This window comes from Pithys albifrons, chromosome 1 (genome assembly GCF_047495875.1).
Source record: "Pithys albifrons albifrons isolate INPA30051 chromosome 1, PitAlb_v1, whole genome shotgun sequence".
Taxonomy (NCBI): domain Eukaryota; kingdom Metazoa; phylum Chordata; class Aves; order Passeriformes; family Thamnophilidae; genus Pithys; species Pithys albifrons.
The window spans coordinates 77,531,672-77,554,629 of NC_092458.1; the positions used below are offsets into that span (position 1 = coordinate 77,531,672).

Sequence of the window (22,958 nt, forward strand, 5' to 3'; positions counted from 1 at the left end):
CAATGTATATGAATAACTTTCAAATGTGTCAAGGCCATACTGCCAACATAAATAAGTAGGTGTGTGTATGGGAACAAAGTCATTTGGGGGTAACGGTACAACAGGAAGAGCTGTCCCACAGTTTTAACATCCCAAATGTGTTGAAAAAAAAATCCCATCCCAAAAACTTAATTTCCCACAGTAACACTTGGAACACATTAAAATGTTCAGGTTATTAATATTAATTAATCGATTAATACTGTTATAATTAATTAATTACATAGTGCCTGGAGTCCTGGAAAGGGATCTTTTTCTGACTGAATAATAATAAGATAATATTCTACTCCTGCAATGCAGAAGGAATTTTAAAAATCACAACTTTTAAAACTGTCTTAGCATTTTGATTCTTCTGCAGAATTAGTCTTTCACACGCACTTGGGTTTTGCAGCCACAGGATGGCATTCACTGCTGTGCAAAGGGTCAGTCAAATGTCAAATCTGAGTACAGCCAAGGAAGCATTCTTTTTATCTGGTGAAAGGAAATATTCGATGAAAATGATTAATAGAAATTTATTGTTTTCTATTGATGACACCCATTGATTCAGGAAATCTTATCATGTATAGCCCTTAAGGTTCATGTTCTTACTGTATGGGCACCAAGGTACTCAACAGTCACTATCTTGTGCATTTGTAGTAAGTTGGGACATTTTAAAATAAAGAGCAGTAGTTTCAACCTGAGATACCAGCAACTGCATAAAGCACTTCAGTTTCACTTCCACAGTTTATGGAGTCAAATTCATTCTTTATTGGATTTATATAGGCTCATAATTTACTGTTTATTTTCCCATTAGGGCAGTATATGGAGTAGGTGTTGACATATAGGATCCCAACGGGAGGACAGCTGGACCGAATGAATGGCCAAGGTGACCGATAATTGGATGGCAAATGTCAAAGGCTGTGGTTAAAAAGACAGGTATATCAACCCACACATACTTTTCCCAGTTGTGAAATGAAAGTTAAGAGCAGGGACAATCAGCTACAAGTAGTTACAATTCATGGAATTGGGTTTGAAGTCAGTGGCGAGCAGCATCCAATTAACTTCAGAAGAAGTGTCCAATGCCACGGGTAAAACGATCGGATGTAGAGTGATGAGTGAGAATGTCGGATCAAGAGACAATCTAGTAATGCCGTTAACCTTTGTGGGACTGCCCCACCAATAATGTGGTCTGGGGGACAATAAAACACTGCATGAGACAATATGCTCAATTTGTTACTGCAGGACTGATATACGGGAGGAGAATTTCCCTGGATTCATTTTATGGCCGTCCAATTAGCCCTCACTAGGTGAAGGAAATGAAAGGGAAGAAGCAGAGTCCCTGTAATGAGTTGCTTTGTTGGTTTGTAGCAGAAAAGATTCAAAAAGGTGTTTCAGGAGCTGCTTTGCTTTTGAGACTGTCTCAGGAGGTGCTAAAGGGACTGGGTACTTTGCTGGAAGTACCGGAGAGAAAACTTCTGATTTATGGGAGGTTGTGAATAGCACAAGTGCATCCTGTCAGGATCAGTACAGAAGGCATGATCCCTTGGCACAGGCAGATTAGATATGCCAGCCCCATGCATTAATCCCTATGGTTATATGCTGGGTCTGTACCATGGATCTTGCCCACGATGTGGAGCCCTGGCTGACAATACCTACAGATGCTGACACTGCTTCCTTTGAGAAACTCCACATACAACAGAAACATATTTGTTCTCCAAGTTTTCACCCCAGTATTAGAAAAGGGGTATTAGGAGCAAGTCTACTCCATAGATTACCAACCTGACAAAGTATCTAAATCTTATTTATAGACTTAGTGAGGCAGAGGCAGTTTGTCAGTCAAGTGACATTCAGGATGCAATTCCTGTTTTGCTATGTACGTCTGGGGAATGTGTGCTCAATAACCTCAAGAATATAGAGCATGAATGTGTAATTTATTCGGCTATGAGTTTTTAGGGATTCAAGGCATGCAAAATTCAAGGAGCATATTGCACCCTAGAGAAACCAAGGGTGTGTCTTAAGTTTGGAAGCAGTGAGGTAGCGCTCAGTCCATGCTACAGTGTGGAGAGGAGGGAACACCAAATTAGCTCTGCAAGAACTGAACGAGGTACTGAAAACACAGCCTGCAGCTCAGAGTTGGGTAATTTGCTCTGTCAAGAAGCAGGATAAATGACTGCCTCACGCTGAGCACTCTGCTGCAGCAGCAAGGATTTCTTTTGGAAGCTGAGCAGCTTGCTGGAAGTTGGGCATCCCGTCACCGCTGTGATCCATCACCAGGCACTCCCTCCCAGTGCTGCAGAAAAAAACACATCCTATGTACACTTCACTCTTTTTTATTAAAAAAGGCACAGCTTTCACTTGATAGAGAGTTGGATATTATGTGGATTGAATGCCTGAAGAAAAGGCATTTAAAGAATGTATTATTTTACTTTTTAAATGGCAGTCCCCGGCTGAGGTGCTGCAGTGAGGACTGTACTCACTCAGTACTTTGTGCATTGCAACAAAAATAGTGAAATATTATTAACTGCACATATACTTTGTAAATGCCAGTGGAAAAGCTAAAACATGGACTTTAGCATTCAATTTAATTCTACAAATGCATGTCCAAAGCTGCATAGAGAGGGTTTGTGCAGATCCATTTGAACAACAGTGTTTTGGTGAGGAGGATAAGAAGCATATGCAAATGAACCTCATGTATCAATGAATATTTCGATTCCTTCTGCTATACACCGCGATCTTTTGAGACCAAGCTAACACACTTGTCTCATTGCCCTCTGCCTCTCTCAGAGGTCAATAGAGACCATGCAATTTTGGCAGGCTTTGATGCACCAGATAATAAAGCATTATCTCTTCTTAGCTAAAATGTGTCATCTAAAACTTATGCCTTCCTAGAAATTTTCTGAGCGTTTTTAAACTGTGATATTGTGCTGTGTTTTTTAAAAAGTGTGACAGTGTAAAACCACATGTTTATATTCTCCCTGTTTTTTCCATAAAGTCTTTAAAAACAACTGTTTGGCTTTGAGGGTTAAGAACACTTTTTTTAAAAATTTTACGCACCACCTTAAAAATTATCTGGATCAGCGGTGGCAGAAAACAAGATTCAAAGGGATAAACAAATATATTTGAGATTATGACAGAAAAGATGAAGTTATTTACTGGTATCTGTATTAAAGATAACATGCTCGGTCTCAGAAAAGTCGAAGACATAAATTGAAAGACTGCTATTAGTAATACTTGCAGTTTTAGTTTCTCAGGGAATGTGAGGGAAAAATAACTCGTTATTTTCATTCTGACATTTTTGCTCTCAAGTATTCACATTAATCCTTGCTTTTGAATATTTAGAATAATCACTGCCAAAGAAAGTATTATTTTTTGCCAAACCATAAGATGTACTCTAGGACTGTTATGATAACATTTTCGATGTCTCTGTATCATGAGAGATTAGCAAACAGCAATATTACATTTGAGAAGGAGGAGATTAATCTGTTTTCTGACAACTGAAATTTGTTAGGCTGTGAAAAGAAAATTACTATTTTTGAGGGTAGATCTCATTGCACTTGATGCTTCAGGGCCTTTGTACTTTTCTGTTTAAATCATATCTTCATAAAAGGCAAAATAACTGTTTGGTCTCTGATTATTATCAAGCTCAAGTCAGATAAGAAAAACATTAGGATTCTTATGTTCCATGATAATATATTTAGGGTGAAAAAAAGTGTCAATTATGCTTACTAAACTGATTCTCAACCCGATTAGAGGTTTTGTTATCTCAAGGTGTCTAGTAAATACTTTAATTGGTGTCATGTTACAAATTATGCTGAATACTCCAATCTTATTTCAGCACATTTCACACAATGATGCACTTCTGCCATAAGAAATTATTTTTAAAATGAAAAAAACCTTAAACCCCTCAGTTTTTTCAAACTACCATGGTTTTGCTTGACATTTTGCTACCCTTTCCAATACGTCTTTTCTGTTCAAGATGAATGTTTAAGGATTATATGGTGGAGGGACAGTGTGGCGATCTGGGAATATGAAAGATCAGATAAAGAGGGAAAACACAGAAAGACATTATAGGCTACAGTGAGAAGATGTAACATGTGATCAGACTCAAAATATGTTTCATGTTCATTATGTACTAGGAAAAGGTTCTCACCAAGTACACAGACTGGTGAGGGCAGTTTTGTGGAATGAAGAGTTTTTAATGTATCGCCAGTAATGGAAATTATAAACCTCCAGATAATAAGAGTACCAACAAGGGGAAGACAAAAAAAAGAAAAAAGAAAAAAAAAGAAGAAATCAGAGGACAAAGCACTGACAAAATCCAGGTTATGTTATTCTATACTGACAGTATGACTCAAGGGATTGGACCGCAAGAATAAAGATTATCTTCACCATGATGGTAAAAAGACAGCTGCAGGCAAGATAGTAAAATTTAAAAGAACTTGCAAAAGGAAAGAGGTGTTCTGGTTTTTCCCATGTGGAGAGGCTGCCTGTAAATCAAATAGCTCACAAGTGAAGATGATCCAGGAAGGGACCACTTATGCTGTGGGTGTCCTGGGAACCATTTCCAGTGAGACTCCATGGACACTGCAACAGCCTGTGATCAAAGAGCACATCTCAAACCAACACAAAGTCCAATCAAGACAAAGGAATGGGAAATTTAGTACTGGGATCCCTTCACGATGTACTGCAGGGGAGCTGGAGTTGGTGCATATAAATGGTGATGGAAAATGAAGTCACTGTGGAAGTATCCCAGAATTAACATTTTTCTAGGAATAACAAGCATGAAGTCTGAACAGCTAAGTACAGATCACACTGGGAGTAAGAACAAATGGATGCAAAACTTGTTTAAGGGCACATTTCTAAATGATGGATTGATTAAAAGGCATACTAGGATTTCCTGTTCCCAGAAGGATTTTAGTACAGATGCAGTGTATTCCTAACTGAGGGAGAAGATGCTCCCCTGCCTTAAATGCACATCTTAGCTTGGTCTTAGCTGTAAAGGCAGGAACATGGGATGTCTGCAAAATATGTGTGTGTGCGTGCATGTGTGTGTGTTCAAACGTTACAGACATAACAGTCTGGCAACTGAGGGGTATTACACATGCTACAAAAACATGATACAGCACTAAAGCAGACATGCTTCAGGTAACACAAAGGCTCTGTACATCTAAAATAGATTCAAATAATGTGAAAGATTTCCTTCTGCTCCTGCTGAAGATTAAAACATTGGTACATTCATAAAACAAATGTGAAGATTTAGCAAAGCAGTGTACTCTGTACAATGACTCTTTGTTTCACCAAGCATAGAGGCTGGAAAAGAGACACCCTGAAAGGCTATAGCCAACCAATTTGGGCCTGGTAGGTGGGCTCCAGCCCATAAAAAAAGAGAGTTACAGATGTTAAGAAAAATACAACAAAGAAAAAACCTGTTAGCCCTGAGCTAATCTGTGAGCTAATCCCTCAGTGAGAAAGTAACATTAGACCAAACTTCTAAATCCTGACTGAAAAGAAAAGCTTGATGTAGATTAATCACAGAATTTATCTACACAGGCTGAGCATGAGGAATGATTTATAAAACAAGAAGGAAGGAACACTGCTAATATATCCCTCTCTGTTTCAGCAGCATTTAACACATTGGTGCAGACTTAATTTTCAAAGCACGCAATAATATTTGGTGTTTTAGTAATAATTTTCCACCCATTTCAGTTGAGGTAATGCAAACAACATTAGAGGTGTTGGGTGTATTTTAAATTCCCTTTCTTTCATGTATTTACTCACCCATTTCCAGACACACCTGGGGAAACACAGCCATGGGCACCAATATCTAATTCTCTTATCCTGGGGATTATCAGGGATAACTTTAAGAAAATCAATGCTACTGAAGTCAGACTAAGCACATTGCTCAGACTAAGCAAAGGAATTGAACTAGTCCTCCACATAATAAAGACTTTCCCCCCTCCACAGTGACATCACGTATGTTTTAACATAATGCTAGTTAATCATAAGGGAACTTCCTTGCTCTACTGTATGATGCTGAGCCCAGTGAGATTTTAATTAGGTCCAGAGGGTCAAGGAAATGCTAATACATCTCTAGGCTCCCAGGAGATGCTCGGAACCTCGCAGGGTGGCAGCCTGCAGGCTGGATTTCCTTCCTGGCATAATTCCATCTTCTCTGTTATGCCTTTAAAAGAGGTGGAAAGTGCCTGATAAGAAAGCACACGAAGGTTATACACTGAGTATCTCCTTCCACACTTACATGCTCTGAGGTGCTTAGAGCCATGACCTGCTGCTAGAATGCTGCGGGGTCCACAAGGAAAAGGCTGAAGGAGGCCTTTGACGCCCAGCATGAAAAGCCGACAGCACTGTGCTTTGCGGATATTCATTTCTTCATTTCATGACCCAACAGTTCAGGCCAGTGATTCATGAAATCTGTAAAACAAGCTCCCTCCCCTTTGCAAGTGCCAGATATATGCAAATCACTTCTTGACTAAGGCAAAGCCCTAGGCAATCAGAAATGGGATTTTTCTAATGAGACACAACAACCATGGTAGGAGTGTGTGAATCTAAGCCCTGGCCCTGGATAACTCTGATCTTACCATGCTCTTCAAAATATGAACTCGAATTAGTACCTACAAAATCATCTGTATCTTTATACTAGGTCTCAACTTTTCATCTAAATAGCTAGTAGATTTTCTAACCTGGATTATAATATCAATTGTTCCCTGTCCATTTCTAGCAGACTCACTGTTCAGTGAAACATGATTTTGTGAAAAATATACTTGGGGCAGTATTCCATTGTAGACGGTGAATCTCTCATGATATATGTTGATGAACTGGAAAAATCAAATCTTTTCCACAAGCTAAGGAGGAAATTAATAATAAATGAGCTGTGCTTTCCTATTTTAATATGCAAATAAATTAACACAAGATTATACTACATCTCTAAAAGATATAAACTGTTTAATTAATTTCTGTAATTGTCAAGCATCCATAACAAAGCCCCAAAGTTTTGCATATTGAGTTATGAAGATTTTTGATATAGGAAGCTCATTAAAGACAGAAAAGAGGGTTGCTTTTCTTCATTACTATTGGTATTCTGAATCAATAAAATAGATTAATCAAAAAAGTGTGAGATTTTTTAGTGCTGGAATAAAAGATCCTGCCAGTTAAGAATTTCCATACAGTATCGGATTAGCTGGATGGCTGAAATACTCTTTAAGAGAGGTCAGAATCAAATACTATGATACAAATGATGCACTGATTGAACTGCCAGTAGCATGTCTGTTCTTGACATCATCCTGCTGTTAGCATGTGCAAAACATTTTGAAGCGAATCAATCTAATTTTGAGAAAGTTAAAAAAATGAGGTTCATATCATCTAACAAGAAAAGACTGAAATCGACCATTAGCCCAAGGCAAAAAAGCAAACAAAGCATGTGCAGGGTCGACTTAAAAATCTACAAATTTTGTGGAAATGTCACCGACATTCTTTGAACATCCAGTCTCTCAAGGCTATTGGTATTTCAATGAGTAACTGAAGTGAGCTGAGGGCCACCACTAGCATTTGATATATATATGAACCCCATTCTTGTCCCTCTCCTTTGGTATATACATTGTGCCATCAGAGTTGTGTGTACATTTCCCAATGGCTATCTGAATGTAACATGGAATACTAAGGACTTTAAACACGTAATTCTTCTTTTTTTTTTTTTTTAAATCCAAACTTAATTTGCCCCATTATTAAATTTACAAAAAGATTTTTTTCTTACTTAATAAGAAAACAAAATTAAAATTCCAGATACATGAAGAAAAGTTATTAAATTGTTTTCCCAATGCTTAGGCTTTGTCATTTGTGTTACTTCTCAAGACGCCATCTAAAATAAAGGGAACATCTGGGAGCTATTGAAACTTGAAGTAAGCAAAGAAAAGCGAATAAACTGTAAAAATGCCATGCTCTAATTATTTTGCAGTTTAAAATTTCTGTTCATATCTCTTGCACAGAGACCACTCACTTAACAACTGAACTAATAACATTTTCAGTGATGCACTTGGTAATTCATCATCTCACCAGATCACTTAAATTAGAGACAACAGTCTGGCTGAGGAGACCACTTATCACTGCAGACAGATGAGTCACACCAAGACTTTCTTCGTATTTTGCTGTGTAAGACTTTCTGTCTGAACACACATGAGAAGCAGTGTGAAATGTCATATGCAAATTGGTCTCTGAAAGAGAGTTTTAACCTCCAGTCATCTCTTGCCTTTGGAAAGTTATTGGCTATTTCTTAAAATAGCAGCTTGGTGGAAAAAAAGGTATCTGGAGAGGAAGGGGAGTAGGGGCAAGCGCATTCCATGCATCTCTAGAACAGTGGTGCAGAAGAACACAGGATGCAGGATGCAAATCTGTAGCGTGGGGTGAGCTAACTGTGTGCCTTGTAAGCCCAGAACTCATGTGTCTGCTAGATCCAGCACCTCACTGACCTGTCCTGCAGGCAGCTTTCTTCGCTGCTGATAACCCCATGGACAACTTGGATGAAATGAATATGGTTTTTATTTTCTTTAGACTGCTTATTTGCTTCCCTTTCTTTTTCTGCTGCCTTTCTCTTCTTTTCTCCCTTTCTTTACCTTTATACTTTTAGTTTTTCCTGAAACTTTGAAGTTGACACTTAAGTTCATTGTGTCACCATTTGAAGCTGACATTGATATATCTTTTGTTGTCTTATTAGAAAGTTGTCTCTGCATACCAGCTGTTCAACTAGAAATATCTTCAGGTGTCTTAGAAATAATTAAAATAGTTCCACTATTTCCAGCAAGCACAGCCAGTAATACTTTTTAAGCTTAAGCTGAAAATAAGAGACTGTTTACCTATTTTTTAAATTTTCCTTGCATCTTCTGATAGGCTTCAATGTTAAAAAGGAAAAGACAGGTGCTTTTGCAGCCATTTAAACCTCAGATAAAATGTTCAGTCAGACACACTGCCTCATTTTTACACCATCACCAGCATGTCACTGAGAAAAAATGCAGCTTTCTCTGCCAAATGTGGGCAATGCTAAAGAACCATAAAACAAATGCTTACACAGATTCCTAATCCAGGATTTAAGCAATCAGTGTTCTGTAGAGCACTATTCAGCTACATAAACCCAATGAACTTCAGCCTTTATACTTTTCCTGTAAAAATATACATGACCATATTGCCACATGGCTGCCCATATTTTTCTGAAAATGTTGCAGTTTCTCACAAAGGACCACTGCTTCAAGCACCACTACCAAAGGCCACAGCCTTACTGAGCAGTCTCAACAGTAAAACAGTAAAACAAAGTTGAATTTATTAAGTTCTTGTGTGGGAGGTGCTAGAGGAAAAGAGGAGGTGGAGGAGAACACAGTGCTGAACCACCACACCAGTGTGGTGTCTGTGGGAAGAACAGAGAGGCAGTGTTATTTTAAAATGCATTTTTGTGAGTTTTTAAACTCCTTCTCTTCTGCAAAGTGTGGCCATAAAGTTTCCATCAGTAACTTCCCCTGTGATATTCTAGACCAAGGGGAATAAAATTATAATCTCTCTATCATCATCTCCCTCACATTTACAACGTCCTATTATATGATTGGAAATTTGAATTCTTTTTAGAGGGCTTCAATTACAGCAGATTATTATGCTTCCCTCTAATTACTGCATACAAATAAATACCATGCAACACAGTTTATTGTACCATCAGCCCATGTATTTTGACACTCACATCAGATTTAGCAATTTATCTTCATTACAACCCCTTGCACCACAGCGGGAAGATTGACGAAGCTTGTATGTACTGATTTGTGACAAATGCAGGGCACTTGAGAGGCACTGTTAATATTCTCCTCCTTGTCACTTCTGAAGAGATTTAAAGTTCTGACCATGCTTATTAACAACTACTTTTATTCTTTAGAAAACTGAATAGACAACTATTCCATCATGACAAATATTAAAAGATAATTTCTGAACAAATCTACAGTGGTAAATTTAAACATAGTTTGGAGGAAGAGATTGATACCACAGATAAAAGTTTCAAAACTGGCTAACTGACCTAAAAGCCCACATCCCACGTGCTCATCAAGGAGAGACTAAAGAGCCTCAGCATCTTAAAAGCACCAAGTATTATATACCGTTACCAAGAGGATGGAGAGGTCATATCTCACTACAGATAATTCATCCCTTACATCATAAAGTTTCAAAGACTGTTGCTAGAATTTCATACTGAAGCCTGTAACTCTTTAGGTTTATTCTTTTGCTAAAACACAGGTCTTGCCCCAGCAACTCCCAGCAAGCTGAACTCAGAGGTGGGTGTGTTTTGCAGAGGCTTTCTGTGCTGGAAGCATCAAGTGACAAAGCATCTGCTGCACCATCGCATTCGGAAACTGCTCAGGGTGCAAAAGCACATGCTCAGCTCTACTTTCCAGGCTGAACGCACATGTCAATGCACTGTAGCCTGGATTCAACGATCCCTCCCAGGAAGCTACACATGTACACTGGAAAGCAGACCAGAACTATTCATACTCTGGACATCTCAAAATCAGCTGACACCACGCAAGATCCTGCATGAAACAGTTTAAATTTTTATGCTTATTATCAGACCCCCATCACTCCAGCAGCTGTTTGCATAAAATCACATCGCAGAATAACTAGAGTTTGTAAGGCTATCAGACCAGGATTAGGAGGCATCAACGAAAAATGTGGGCAGAAAAAACCAGCCAGGCTGTTTTTTGTAAGGTTTTTTTTTCCATAGCTCAAACTCCACTAATATTCTCCAACTTTTAGCTTTCTCTTTTTAGCAAATTAGCATAATACACGAGTAGAGAGAGAGTGAAGTGTTAGCAGAGAAATTATTAGAAGAAAATACATATCCAGAAGAAGGAGGAAGAAAAAGAGGGGAAAAAAGAGTATGATGTGTTCAATTATTGAAGGATAAAAAAAGACCAATCACCTGAAACTTGCACCTCACTTGGAAATATATGGCTCCCTTCTTTTACTTGCAAGGCAAGCAGGTAACTCTCAGGATTACCTTTCTTCTTTCTGATGGATATTTAAACACTTCATCCCAACTACAGAATCTTTGAGAAATACGTGAAATAGAACAAATGCTTCTGGCTTGCTTCATGTGAGGAAGTAATGTAATCAAGTGGTCATTTTCCTCCCATTTCAGGCAGAACCATTCCATTAATACGAATCCACTACAGCAAGAGACCATTCTGTATAAAATCCAGTGACATCCAATTTAAAACTAAGCAGAAAAATTCTCCCCGATAGAAAGTGCTGAATAAAACCTGCAGCTTTGCAAGACATTACAAATGCCTAAAAAAAATTAAGCCCTCAACTTGGGAGCTGGGATTAAAAAAAAAAAAGCATTGACAATGTCACAAACAATGAAAAAGCTGGGAGAAGAAATACTTTTTATTCTTCTCCTCCCAAAATGACAACCCCCCCCCAAAACCAAAAAACAAAATAAACCAACCCCCTCCCCCCCCTAAACCTAAAACCCCCAAACAACATCATCAAAGCAAAAAGAAAATATCAATTATTATAAAGGAGACTCAATTTCTGTCTTCCTCATGCATCTTTTGGTTCAGGGTCTAGTCACTCACTTCAGGTTCTGCACTCACTTTGGGACATATTCTTTAAGAGGCTGTGACTCAAGCCTCAGGTACCATTAAAAATCCATATAGACACGTGTCCATACATCCTAAGAAGATAATTAAAGGAGCAAGGAAGAAGAGATACATCTGATCTGTAGTTCGCCACAAAATTCTTGCGTACTTACAAGGGAAGCCACTTAGATTCTCCTTTCCTAAGCATGGCAGCCTTAAAAATAACACATCCAGTACTTGCTGGTAATTCATGTTTCCTCTGGTATGGACAGGGACAGATAAATCCAGAAGAGCCTTAAGCCATCACAGGTGGCAGTCTGGAGACCAGTACTGGCACTAAACACAACTACAATCACTAACCTCTGTCATCTTATTTCACTTCATTTTCCTAACAACATCTGTAAAAGAGGTGGAAATACTGTTAATAATGAGACTTGCTAAGTAAGCACTGGCAGGTACCTACAGGGTACATTGTCAATCTTGGGCAGAGGAAACATAGGCTTACTAAAGCAATTAAAAAGTTGAATCTAGTAAAAGTCTGTCAGTCCCTCACACACACACACTGGACAAAGACAGGGAAGAGTTGCTAGATCAAGCAGTAATCAGATCTTTTCAAAGGGAGCCAAGTTTGCTCTCTTTTACACCAGACTAACCCCTGGAAGAAGGGTATGAAATAAAGCTGGAAGGGAAACACTGTTCTAGTGGGAGACCAGGGTTGACTCGGTAATTAAGGCCTCCCCAGGGGGTTAATTACACAGAAAGGCATTTTAGAAAATGTTCCTCAGTTTGCCAGAACAAGCACAGCTTGACCAGGCTGGCTCCGGAACCAGCTCACGTGTGTATGTGCAGCAGAAACACACCTCACAGGAGGCAGCGCTGGTCAATGTTTCATCAGCAGCTCAAAGGGTCAGTATTGGCCACTGGGGCTGTGTCTCTGCCAGAGTTCAGTTCCCTCTCCTGAACACTGTTCCAAGGTGGGTTTTACAATGTGTTCTTTTTCCCACTTCTGCAGGACATCCTGCTCAGGTGTTTCTCTTCTAGGTAGCCTGCCCTCCACTTTACTACTCCCCATTCACAAGCCTTCAAGCAGCCTATGTTCCAAATTTCCCTTTATTACGTCTTCAGTCCTCAAAATCTTACAGATGGTTATTTTTTCAAAGCAGATAAAATTCAGGGAAAGGAATATATTAACTTGTTTTGATGACTAAAGCTGAATTCCTCTGGTTTTTTTATTTTTGTTACTAATAGTAGTGCTTTCTGATCTGTATGGGGATCCTCTGGAAAATGTGAATTTGGCATGTTTCACTGAGGTCTGTCTCTAAGGCAAACCATCAATCACAGAATCACAGGCTGGTGTTGGAAGGAAACTCTGGAGCTCATCTAATCCAACATCCCATCCAACACCAAAGCAGCTTCACTTTGAGCAGGCTGCACAGGATTGCATCCAGGCAGGTTTTGAGTTATCTCCAGAGAGAGAGATTCCACAATCTCTCTGGGCAGCCTGTTCTAGGGCTCTGTCACCTTTCACAGCAAAGTTTTCCTTGTATTCAGATGGAACCACCTGTATTTCAGTTCGTGCCTGTCAACCCTTGTCATGTCACTGGGCACCACTCAAGAGAGTCTCGCCCCATCCTCTTTACACCTGCTCTTAAGATATTTATAAGCATTGATAAAACCCTTCTTGGTTTTCTCTCCTTGAGCCTGAACAAGCCCAGCTCCCTCAGCCTTTCCTCGTAAGAGCAGTGCTCCAGTCCCCTCATCATCTTTACATCATCTCCACAGGACCCTGTCCAGCAGCTCCTTGCCTTTCTTGATCTGGGGAGCCCAGAACTGGACACAACACTCCAGATGCAGCCTCACCAGTGCGGAGTAGAGGGGGAGGATCCCCTCCTGTGCCATGCTGGCCACACACTTTCTAATGCATCTCAGGACATCACTGGCCTCCTTGGTGACACACACACATTGCTGGCTCACAGCTAATTTTTCATGTACCAGGAGTACCTGGTACTTCTCTGCAGAGCAAAAGAGACTTATAGACTTAAGTCTCATCAAAAGATGTATTTCAAAATCAATGCCCATTTCATTCCATTGGTGATCTACTTTGACAGTATAATCTGGAAAGCTTGAAACTATTGGAACACATGGTTACTTTACTGACTTTCCAACTTAATTAATCCTAAAAAGGGAAAAATCCTCTAAATCCTCTATTTCCCTCCATTTATTTATAGCATGTAAGTGTAAGAATCTACAGTGAATTATCAAGAAATAGAACTCCCAAACTTGTACAGCAATAATTCACCCTTCTCTTCTGTGTTCTGCACTAACCAAAATAATTTGGTATTTCTAGCATGTAACAATAACTATGGAATATGCAAATGCACATTTTACTACATTTTGTTGCCAGATAGTAATTTCACTGGGAACTATTTTGTCCAGATGCTTTTTAGCTTGTATGGATTTGAAGAGAATTTCCTAAAATACACAGTAGGGATGATTGATTTTGTGGGACAACATGGTTCCTTTTTACTTGTACCAACAGGAATCGAGAATTCCTTATTTCACAATGGACAAGAAAACAGAGTCAAGGATCTTTTACCCAAAGGAAAAAAAACACAGCATGGTGTACAGCAATGTAAAACAAAGCACATGTGGCAAAACCAGTAGTTTACATCAGTCTAAATCCAACATATGTGAGCTACTTATAAAGAGAAACATTTATCACAAGGGCCAAGACAATGGTTTAGACATTCTTTTTAGAAAGCAATTTTTAACTTAAAAATTGTTGTTAACAGTCCCAATACATAAAGGCTGAAATAAACTTAATTAATTCTGATGATGCAGTGAATATCAGCAAAGCAAAAGTTTGCTTTCATCCAAATGATTAGTCTGTATGTTAGATTCAAGATGCAAAACTTCAGGCATGTTTAACCTGAAATACTAAAAATAATGGCAGGGTTGGGGTCATTTCACCAATTTAAAAAATATTTTGCTCTGGACATTCTAAACTTCTGTCACAAACAAAATTTAAAGGCTACAAGAAAAGACTTAACTGGAGTAGATTAGAGGTGGAAAACAAGTGTGCATATTCAATTTTTTTCCTGCACTTGTGAATTGCAAAATGTTTTATTTCTTCTGTATAATCAGGTAAGTCTCAGTTTTGTGTCAGTCTGTTATAAATGAAGAGAAGGGAGAATACCACTCTTCTGGAACAGGAGGAAGTGATTGTAAAGTACAAAAATCAGTTAACCTTTTAACATGTATTTTACACTTAATCTTACCTCCAAAAAATGTTCTGCTTGCTGTTCGCGATCCAATTTTCTTGCTGTTGTTGTAATCAGACCTGTGAAGAACAGATGATATTTAATTGTCAATACCTATTGAAACATATATATTGACCCGAAGACAAACTTGTTTTTCAAACACTCAAAGGGAAAAAACTATTTGAATCTATGTGAGACACAGATTTCTTGACATCTTTCAAGCATTTTATTTCTCAGTCCAACCACTGTGTCTGATTAACAATGAATCTTTAATGAAAAATGTTATGGGCAAAGTAACTTAAAAACAGTTAACTGTGTATCTACAGTTACCATACTACATTTATTACAGTGTTTAAAAATAATTACTAAAGAATAACTATTTGTCTTATGATTAAGAGTTTCAATGAATCATTTACATTTGATTGAAATCTTTCTGTAAAAAACCTCATTAAAGATTTCAGAGTTCTCAATTAGTGGGATAGGATGCTGATTACTTCCACACCAAGAATACTTGACAAAGAAGGTTATTTCGGTAGTAGCTACTTGTACATATAGTGATTTCCAAATGTAATCATTCTAATGCATTACAGGTTTTGAGCTACAATTTCATCAATTTGTTCCGTGCTCAAATTGAGTCTTTAAAATAAAATACCCTTTTACAAGAGGATGATCAAGATAGTATTTTTTAAGCAATGTTGATTAAACTTTTGTGAGATTTCTACCAAGACAAGAAAATGAAACATTTCCAAAGTTCCCTCAAGAAAAATGATTCATATCTTCTATGATCATAGCTTAGTTTTTCATTTTGCCCTTACTAGAGATTTAATGGGTAGATGTTGTAGTTTGGGATTATTATGTAAATTCTCTCCCCTGCCACTTAACTGCCCAGGCCAGCGGTTAACAAAAGAAGCAGTTAACTGTTGATCGATGGGGTGGGGGCAGGTTTGTCTCTTTTGGGTTTTTTTTGCATATTCTCCCCAGTCTTGGCTCGGCGGAACGGGGGAGGGTGGGCTCCAAGGAGGCAGGCTGCCCTGCTGGTTACTGCTGGGGTTTTCCCTGGCTGTCTTGCCGCTGCCTACTTCGGATTACTTTTCGTGCCGTGCTGCTGCTGCTGCCTGCCTTGGATTTGCTGCTGGTTGCTCGTACCTTTCTGCTTCTTGGACGGGGAACACAGGGGGAAGAGACTGAGTCCATCTGAAAGCTCACTGCTCGTCTGTCTCGCTGGAGAGGGACTGAAACTCACTCTGCAGCCAGCCGGGCTGGGACATGGACACTTAAGTATAACCTTTTCTCCCGGAGGAAAACCTGCTGGGTTTTGTTGTTGTTTTGGTTTTTTCTTTCTCTTGTGGTGTTGGGGAAGTGGCTTGCACTAGTCTGTTTACATATAGCAGTTATCCTTCTTGTATTAAAATTCCTTTTCTTAAATTTGATAAAGAGTGGTGTGATTATCGTGGAGGAGGCCCCTCCCCTGCTTGTGGGTAAAACATTTTGTTTTTTTTTCCCCTCAAACCGAGACAGTAGATTTCAGTTTTCCCTCATACAAAACATTTCTTTGGATAGGAAAATGCATCATGTACTTGTTTTGTGATAGATTCCAACAAGCAAAGGGACCAGCTTTTCCTAGAGATAAACCTGATTGTGGAGACAATGCCAGTGGACCAAGTCGTTCTCAAGAATTCGTTCTTTAAGATTACCAAGGAAAACAAGAAAATAAATTCTTTTGAATCACCTATTCTACTTATTTATTTAATCAGGCCAGCCAAGCATCTAAACAAAAAGCCGTGATGACCCTAAATTCTTAAGAAAACCCATCAGCAACATCTCACATCTACATAAGACTTCTAGTCCCAGAAGGCTTCTACAGCTGCAACTGCTCATACTCATATATTATCACCTTCTCCCTGGAGGAATCACTTTACTGATTTTGGTGAGAAAGGGAGAAATGTTACTTGAAGTAATGGGATGAAATGAACACAGGGAAGTGCATTTTTCTTCCAATATTTCAGGCTTATTACAAGATCTATTAGACCGCAGAAGCGACATCCACAATGGGAGGTCACAGAAACCAGAGTGCATCATAACAATTACTTGGAAGAACCTGGTGCTGGCAGAAAGCTGAAAAAACAAAACAACTGGTATTGCCTGCATCAAGCAACTGTAAGTATTCAAAATAGTTACACCATATGGGAGGCATCTACTCACTGCAGGAGTTTAAACAGACATGACAGCACAGATGATAAATTGGTGTCATTCACACAAGATTTCCTCATGTCTAGAAAGAAGGCAAGAAAGTCCTAATTATAAAAGAAATTCAACCCCAACAAAGTGATAATTTCGAATTTGTAATGTCCCTGTTCATCACATGCATAGTCACTATAGATATTTATCAAGCACAATCTAATCACAGTTAGGAATATTGTAATTTTTATATAATCTTCCACTTCCATCCTAATGTGTCACTGTGAACTCTACCTACGTTCTTCATAAACAAGAAACGTCTAGCTGTAAATTATGGAAGGTCTCTGTCCTCATCATCTTCGTCAGGCAGACAAATTCGCATTCCCTTGAAAGACCAAGAAGACCATCTGAAACTGAATATGATGAACTGTCAAAATGAGTAGTACTTGTCCTTCATTGGTAAAACTAAAACTATTATTACTATTACCTCCTCACATAACTGCTGTTTTCACTATGGGTTTTTTTTCCTTTTTTTTCAGTGTAGAGTGTTTTTGACTGCAATAATCATCAGAGTGCCTTCAGACCTGAATTTCCTTCTAAAAGAGTTGTATGAACATATAGCAAATCTCTACAACAGAACTGCCTATATTTTAAATGTAGCAGATCTTAGATTTAGCACTCAGACTTAACAGCCGGTCCTAATGGGCAGGTACCAAACCATCACCAGCAATTCTGCAGACCTGATTGTGAAGTTTGGTGAACGTGAACCAGCGCAGCTGGTTGGTTCTGCTTTAAAGACAGCTCTATATACAACTGCCCATTCTGAGCAGTTTCATTAGGATGTTAAAATCAAGTATAGAAGTAATTGTTCATATGTGTCCGAAGTTATGAGGCCTCTAGTTTCCATTCTTGTTCTCTGAGGCACTGTCCCATCTGGCCTCATTGCAGAATCCTGGCTGCCCACTTTCACTTACATTCCTGTAGTCATGGATAGATCATGCTGTACAATACTACTGTTTAAAATATGACTACACATAAAATCAGGTGTCAACAACTTGATATTAGTATTTATTTAGTTATGGTCATGTATTGGTATGGATATGAACCTGGTTCTTTGAATTACAAAACTGCATTTCAAGAAATTCTGAAGAACAATTAGCAAAACTGTAAAAAATAAATCTGCCAGTTATGTCTAAGACTACTCACAGCTTTTACCAGTCCAGTCTCAAAGAAATTAATTTCCTGAGTTTTATGAAAACCTTGCTGTGTCCTTCCCTCCTGTATTCAGTACTCCATGCCATAGATACATAATAATAGCAATATTTAGCAGGATGTAGAACTTTATTTTCAAGATACTGGGGCAACTCAGAGAAACTTGACTTTGCACAGGAGACCACATTCCAGCTTTAGTTCTTATCTAACTGTATTAAATTGTCATACTCTTTTATGGTGTAAAGGCATTATCTCAAGAAAATAACTCATAGAGAAAAATAAACCCAAGGAAATTATGTTAGGCTGTGCTCCTGGTTATGATAGAAAATCACAAGGGGACAAAGATAAAAAATGACCCTTCCTTTTATTCCTATCTTCAATATGTGCCATAGCCCTTATAGACACAGCCACGTGGACAACTCCCCAAAGCCAGCTGGGAAATGTAGCACTCATTTATCAAAAAACAGTCAAAACCACTAACAAGCTTCAAAATTTACACACCTATCAAAATGGTTTCTCTCAAAATTCAAGGGAAACATCACAATTTTGCTAAAGGTAGGATTTATAACTATGATCTTTAAAAATATCCATGAAAGTGAAGAGGAAAACTGTATTTTTTAGAAAAGTTATTTACAGTGAAAGCATCAGCTCACAAGCAAGGTTATGTCATTTTGCTCACAGAATTTCATACTTTTCTTTAACTTTCTGAGTTATAGCATCTCTCTCTGCATTCTGGCACATCTGTTCCTAAGACCATATAAATGAACTGTTTTGTGAAACTTCAAAACATTGCTTGACCCGGTATTTCAGCTTAGAGATAACTATATGTTCTTATATACCTCACTTTTCTGTGATACCTGCCACTTTTGCTGCTGGAGTAATTTTCCCATCTTAATAAGTCAACAATTATTGCTCTCCTCCTGTTACAGAATTCAGAAATCCTGGAAGGTAAACAAGCTCACTCCACACAACATGTCCCACTATAGTGCAGGACAGGTCACAAGTCCCAGCAGACACTGAGAGGGTAAACATCCTTCATCACTGTACACTGGATAAGATCATAATAGTCTCTCGAATTATTCCCCTCCAAAAGGAAATTCAGCATGTAAATGGAGAAGAAATGGCAATGTTCTTTATCCTATCACTTTATAATCTCGATGGGAAAACCAGAGATGTAGTGTGGGCAAAAAGGCAGACCTGCCTTAGCACTTAGATGCAGCCACAGTGACACAGAAGAAGGAATAGAACCAACACAAAGAAATCCTGACAATTTAGCCAATACATCAGCCTACAAAATCTTCAACCAATGCATCATCTTGGAAACAAATGACCAGTTATCAGGGCTTGTGCAACCAAGACATTGGAGCAACACTTAGCACTGATGCTTGGGCTAATGGTTTTAGCACATTGAGATGTACAAATGAAGGGAAAAGTTTAGTGAAACAGATCCAAACCCACTTGAGTTACTTTGCATTTGCAATTAGTAAAGCATGAAGTTACTAGAGTGCAAATGAACAAATGTAACTTATTAGCAAACAGTAACTTGGTGATAGGTCTGATGTCTGCGAAGTAATGCTGGGTATTGGTGTGAAGGAATGCACATGTGTGTCTGTATACATCATTGAACATGACATAAAATCAGCAAAAGTTAGAAAAACAGAGTATGACTGATGCTTTGTAAGTCTTTAATTTGAAATTTTAATTTTACACTTTTTTCTTAGAATTTGATGACAATCAAAGTGAAGGTGACAGCCAGAGATGGATGAAACAGCATCAAAACAATAGTAGCCCAAATTGTCATCTGAGGATCATGCATTTATTAGACAACACTGTTTTAAAAATTCTACAAAGTATCAACTAATCAGAGTAGATTATGCACGTAAGTCTTAATTTTTATGCTGGAAAAATTAAGCGTCCCTTTGTTTTCTTAATGCTTTCTGATCCGGAAAACGCAGATCAGAAAGGGGGATGGCAAATCCAAACCTTCCTACTAACTCTGCCTTCAATGCTTGAATTAGAGCAGTCGACTGACAATTAGGATTTTCCAGCTGAATAATCCATGCTCTGCCTTCAGTGAGCTCTCTCGTTTCACAGGAGGGTGCTCACAGAAAGAAAACCTCTGTGTGTGCTGAAGTAGATAGACCATGCAATACAAATACATACATACATACTGCATATACAGTCAAATATTTGACTATGTATATTTATGTGAGTGACATTTTCTATCTACTCAGTAAGTAGAATATGAAAAATTATACTAAAATGCACATATTTACAGAGGTATATTTAGCTGTATTATTTACTGATCATTTTTTTAGTATATATGCATTATTTGAAGCGTTTTTGTTGAAACAAATTAATTCATGGACTTAGCCACAGAAGAAAAATTCATCAAGGGCTGTCAAATGTTAAAGCTATGGCAGACGAAATCTTGAAGCACTGGATAGCTTGAACAGTAGTACACAGAGGAAAATAGTGCTGCGGGTTTGCTTCTTCTGATGCTTATTCTCTACGCATCCAGAATAGCCCATGGCTGTAGGTGTGATAGTAACTAAACTGACCCTTGACTCAGAAGAAATTCACATATTTTTCAATACTATGGCACTTAGGGACCAAAAATTAGTTTGCCACAGGCTATTTTCTAACACAGATTGAATTTCCCTAATATGGCTGTGAAGCCAAGGAGAGTTCAACAGCCTTCTCCTTATGAAATTAAATTATTTTCATTCAACCTGTGGATGGACAACCTTACCTGAGCTGTTTCCTGAAGTACTGCTTAAAAGATATCAGAATCTAGTATGGAGAGACAGCATATTTTACAGCTATCTCTTGAAGTATTGCAAATTCTTATAGTATGAAGAATAATTTAAAAAAAAAATTAAATTCTGAACAAACTCTTTTAATGATTTCATATTCTCAAACTTTGTTTAGGTGAAATATGAAAAGAGTGTAAGACCGCTAACGAACAAGTTAAAGAAGCCAAATAAATTTCTCTGTATTAAGCTGAAGGCTGAGTGTCTTCATACAGGTAGGAAGGTGAGAAAGAAAGCAACATCTTCCGCTTCCCTGGTAAAAATCTAAGAGGATTACAGTGTGATGCATGTTTTACTGCCCATTTTTTCCCCCTCCTCTGCATATTCACAAAAACCCCACTTCAGTAAAAACAGACAAGTGTGGGATGGGGTGGAAGTAGGACTAAGGACTTCAGGTTATTATGCAGGGTTTAAACATAACCTCAGGACATACTGTCTGGCTCCAAGTCATAGAAGGACTCACTTTACACCCTTTCCATTTGCAGTGGATTTAGGGTCTTTGCCTAGGACTGCCAGGCAGCACAAGGACATACATGCCCTGTGACACCCACACAGAAATGCAATGGATGGATTAGCCGACGTCTCATCTCAAAGCTTTCCAGTCCTTAGTTGCTGAGGGAAACTTTCTCTTTATTAAGATACTGATCCTCATCTTCAAACTTAATAATTTTAAAATGGAAACATGACTGTAAAATTAGAGACCTTTCTCCACAGAGTTCTTGTGCATTGTGAGAGGCTGTGAGCATCCTGCAACACTGATGCTATGCTGTGACAGTCCAAAGCAGCTGTGCTTCCCAATCTGCCTTCCTCGAATACTATAAGGAACAGGGATATGGAAAGAAAACCACAAGAGGATATCAAAGGAAACATCCTGTAGAATTACCCTTGAAAGCTCTGCTTGGGAAAAAAATGCCTTGGGATTGTTTGCTGAAAATGCAGGCCTTTTAACCCAACCAGATAAACAGACAAAAGGATTAAGTAAAACAAACACTGTTTTTACAAAACTGTTCCCAGAAATTCACTGACTAGTTATCACACCGCTCATTCACCAAAGCCCCAAGGCTGAATTGGCAGAAATTCATATGGGAGTTTATGGGTTTACTGATGAGTTTATTAGAAATCTCAAATATTATTAACCGTACACACAAAGGTATGAACACAGCCCCTCCGTGCAAATACAGAACACAGGAGAGAGTACACAGCTGCTGAGAAATATAACCATCAGCTGTCAACTGTCCCACTACTCTTTGAAAGTAAATTTAAGGCTTTAGATGGATAAAAACAAAGGGGCAGCCACAATAAATAGCATTAGGATTTCCACCATATATTCAGGAACGTAAAACCATCGCATATTCCTAACCATAGAAATGTCGAAATGAATAGCAATAACCAGAGTAATTCTATTACCCACAGACAGCGAGAGCCATTGTAAACACTCTAACAGCACATTTATCTCCTGCAATAAATTAGGGATCGACAAAGCAAAATTGAATTTCAAAGATAAATGATAGAAAACGATGTACGTTTTACTTGGAGCTGTAAACAAACATATAATTTTATATAATTACACATGTAAACCTCTAATTTAGAAAGACTGTATTCTGATCTAAATGAATGATATTTCATTGAACAAGAAAGAGAACCCACTAGGAGAGCCTGTGCAATTATGGGGAGGACTGCTGCTTTATTGTTTTTCCTGAGGTGACAATGAGAGTGAAACGACCTCTTTGAAACAAGCTAGATAGAAAAAATGATTGCTTTTAAAAACAGTTATGTTTCCTAATGTATGGTTATGTCACAAACAAAAAAAAAGGAGAAACTGAAGCAAAACCTTTCTGTTCCTCTTTGGTTGTCCCTTCTGT

General features: G+C 38.3%; 1 protein-coding gene across 2 annotated transcripts in view; it reads right to left on the minus strand.

The window, feature by feature from the left end:
- Positions 1–22,958, minus strand: part of FAT3 (FAT atypical cadherin 3) — a 322,962-nt gene that overhangs the window by 118,069 nt on the left and 181,935 nt on the right. For both annotated transcript variants that reach the window (XM_071555911.1, XM_071555903.1), the window contains exon 3: positions 14,912–14,973. In XM_071555911.1, the coding sequence (XP_071412012.1) occupies positions 14,912–14,973 (62 nt within the window). The remainder of the gene's footprint in view (positions 1–14,911; positions 14,974–22,958) is intronic.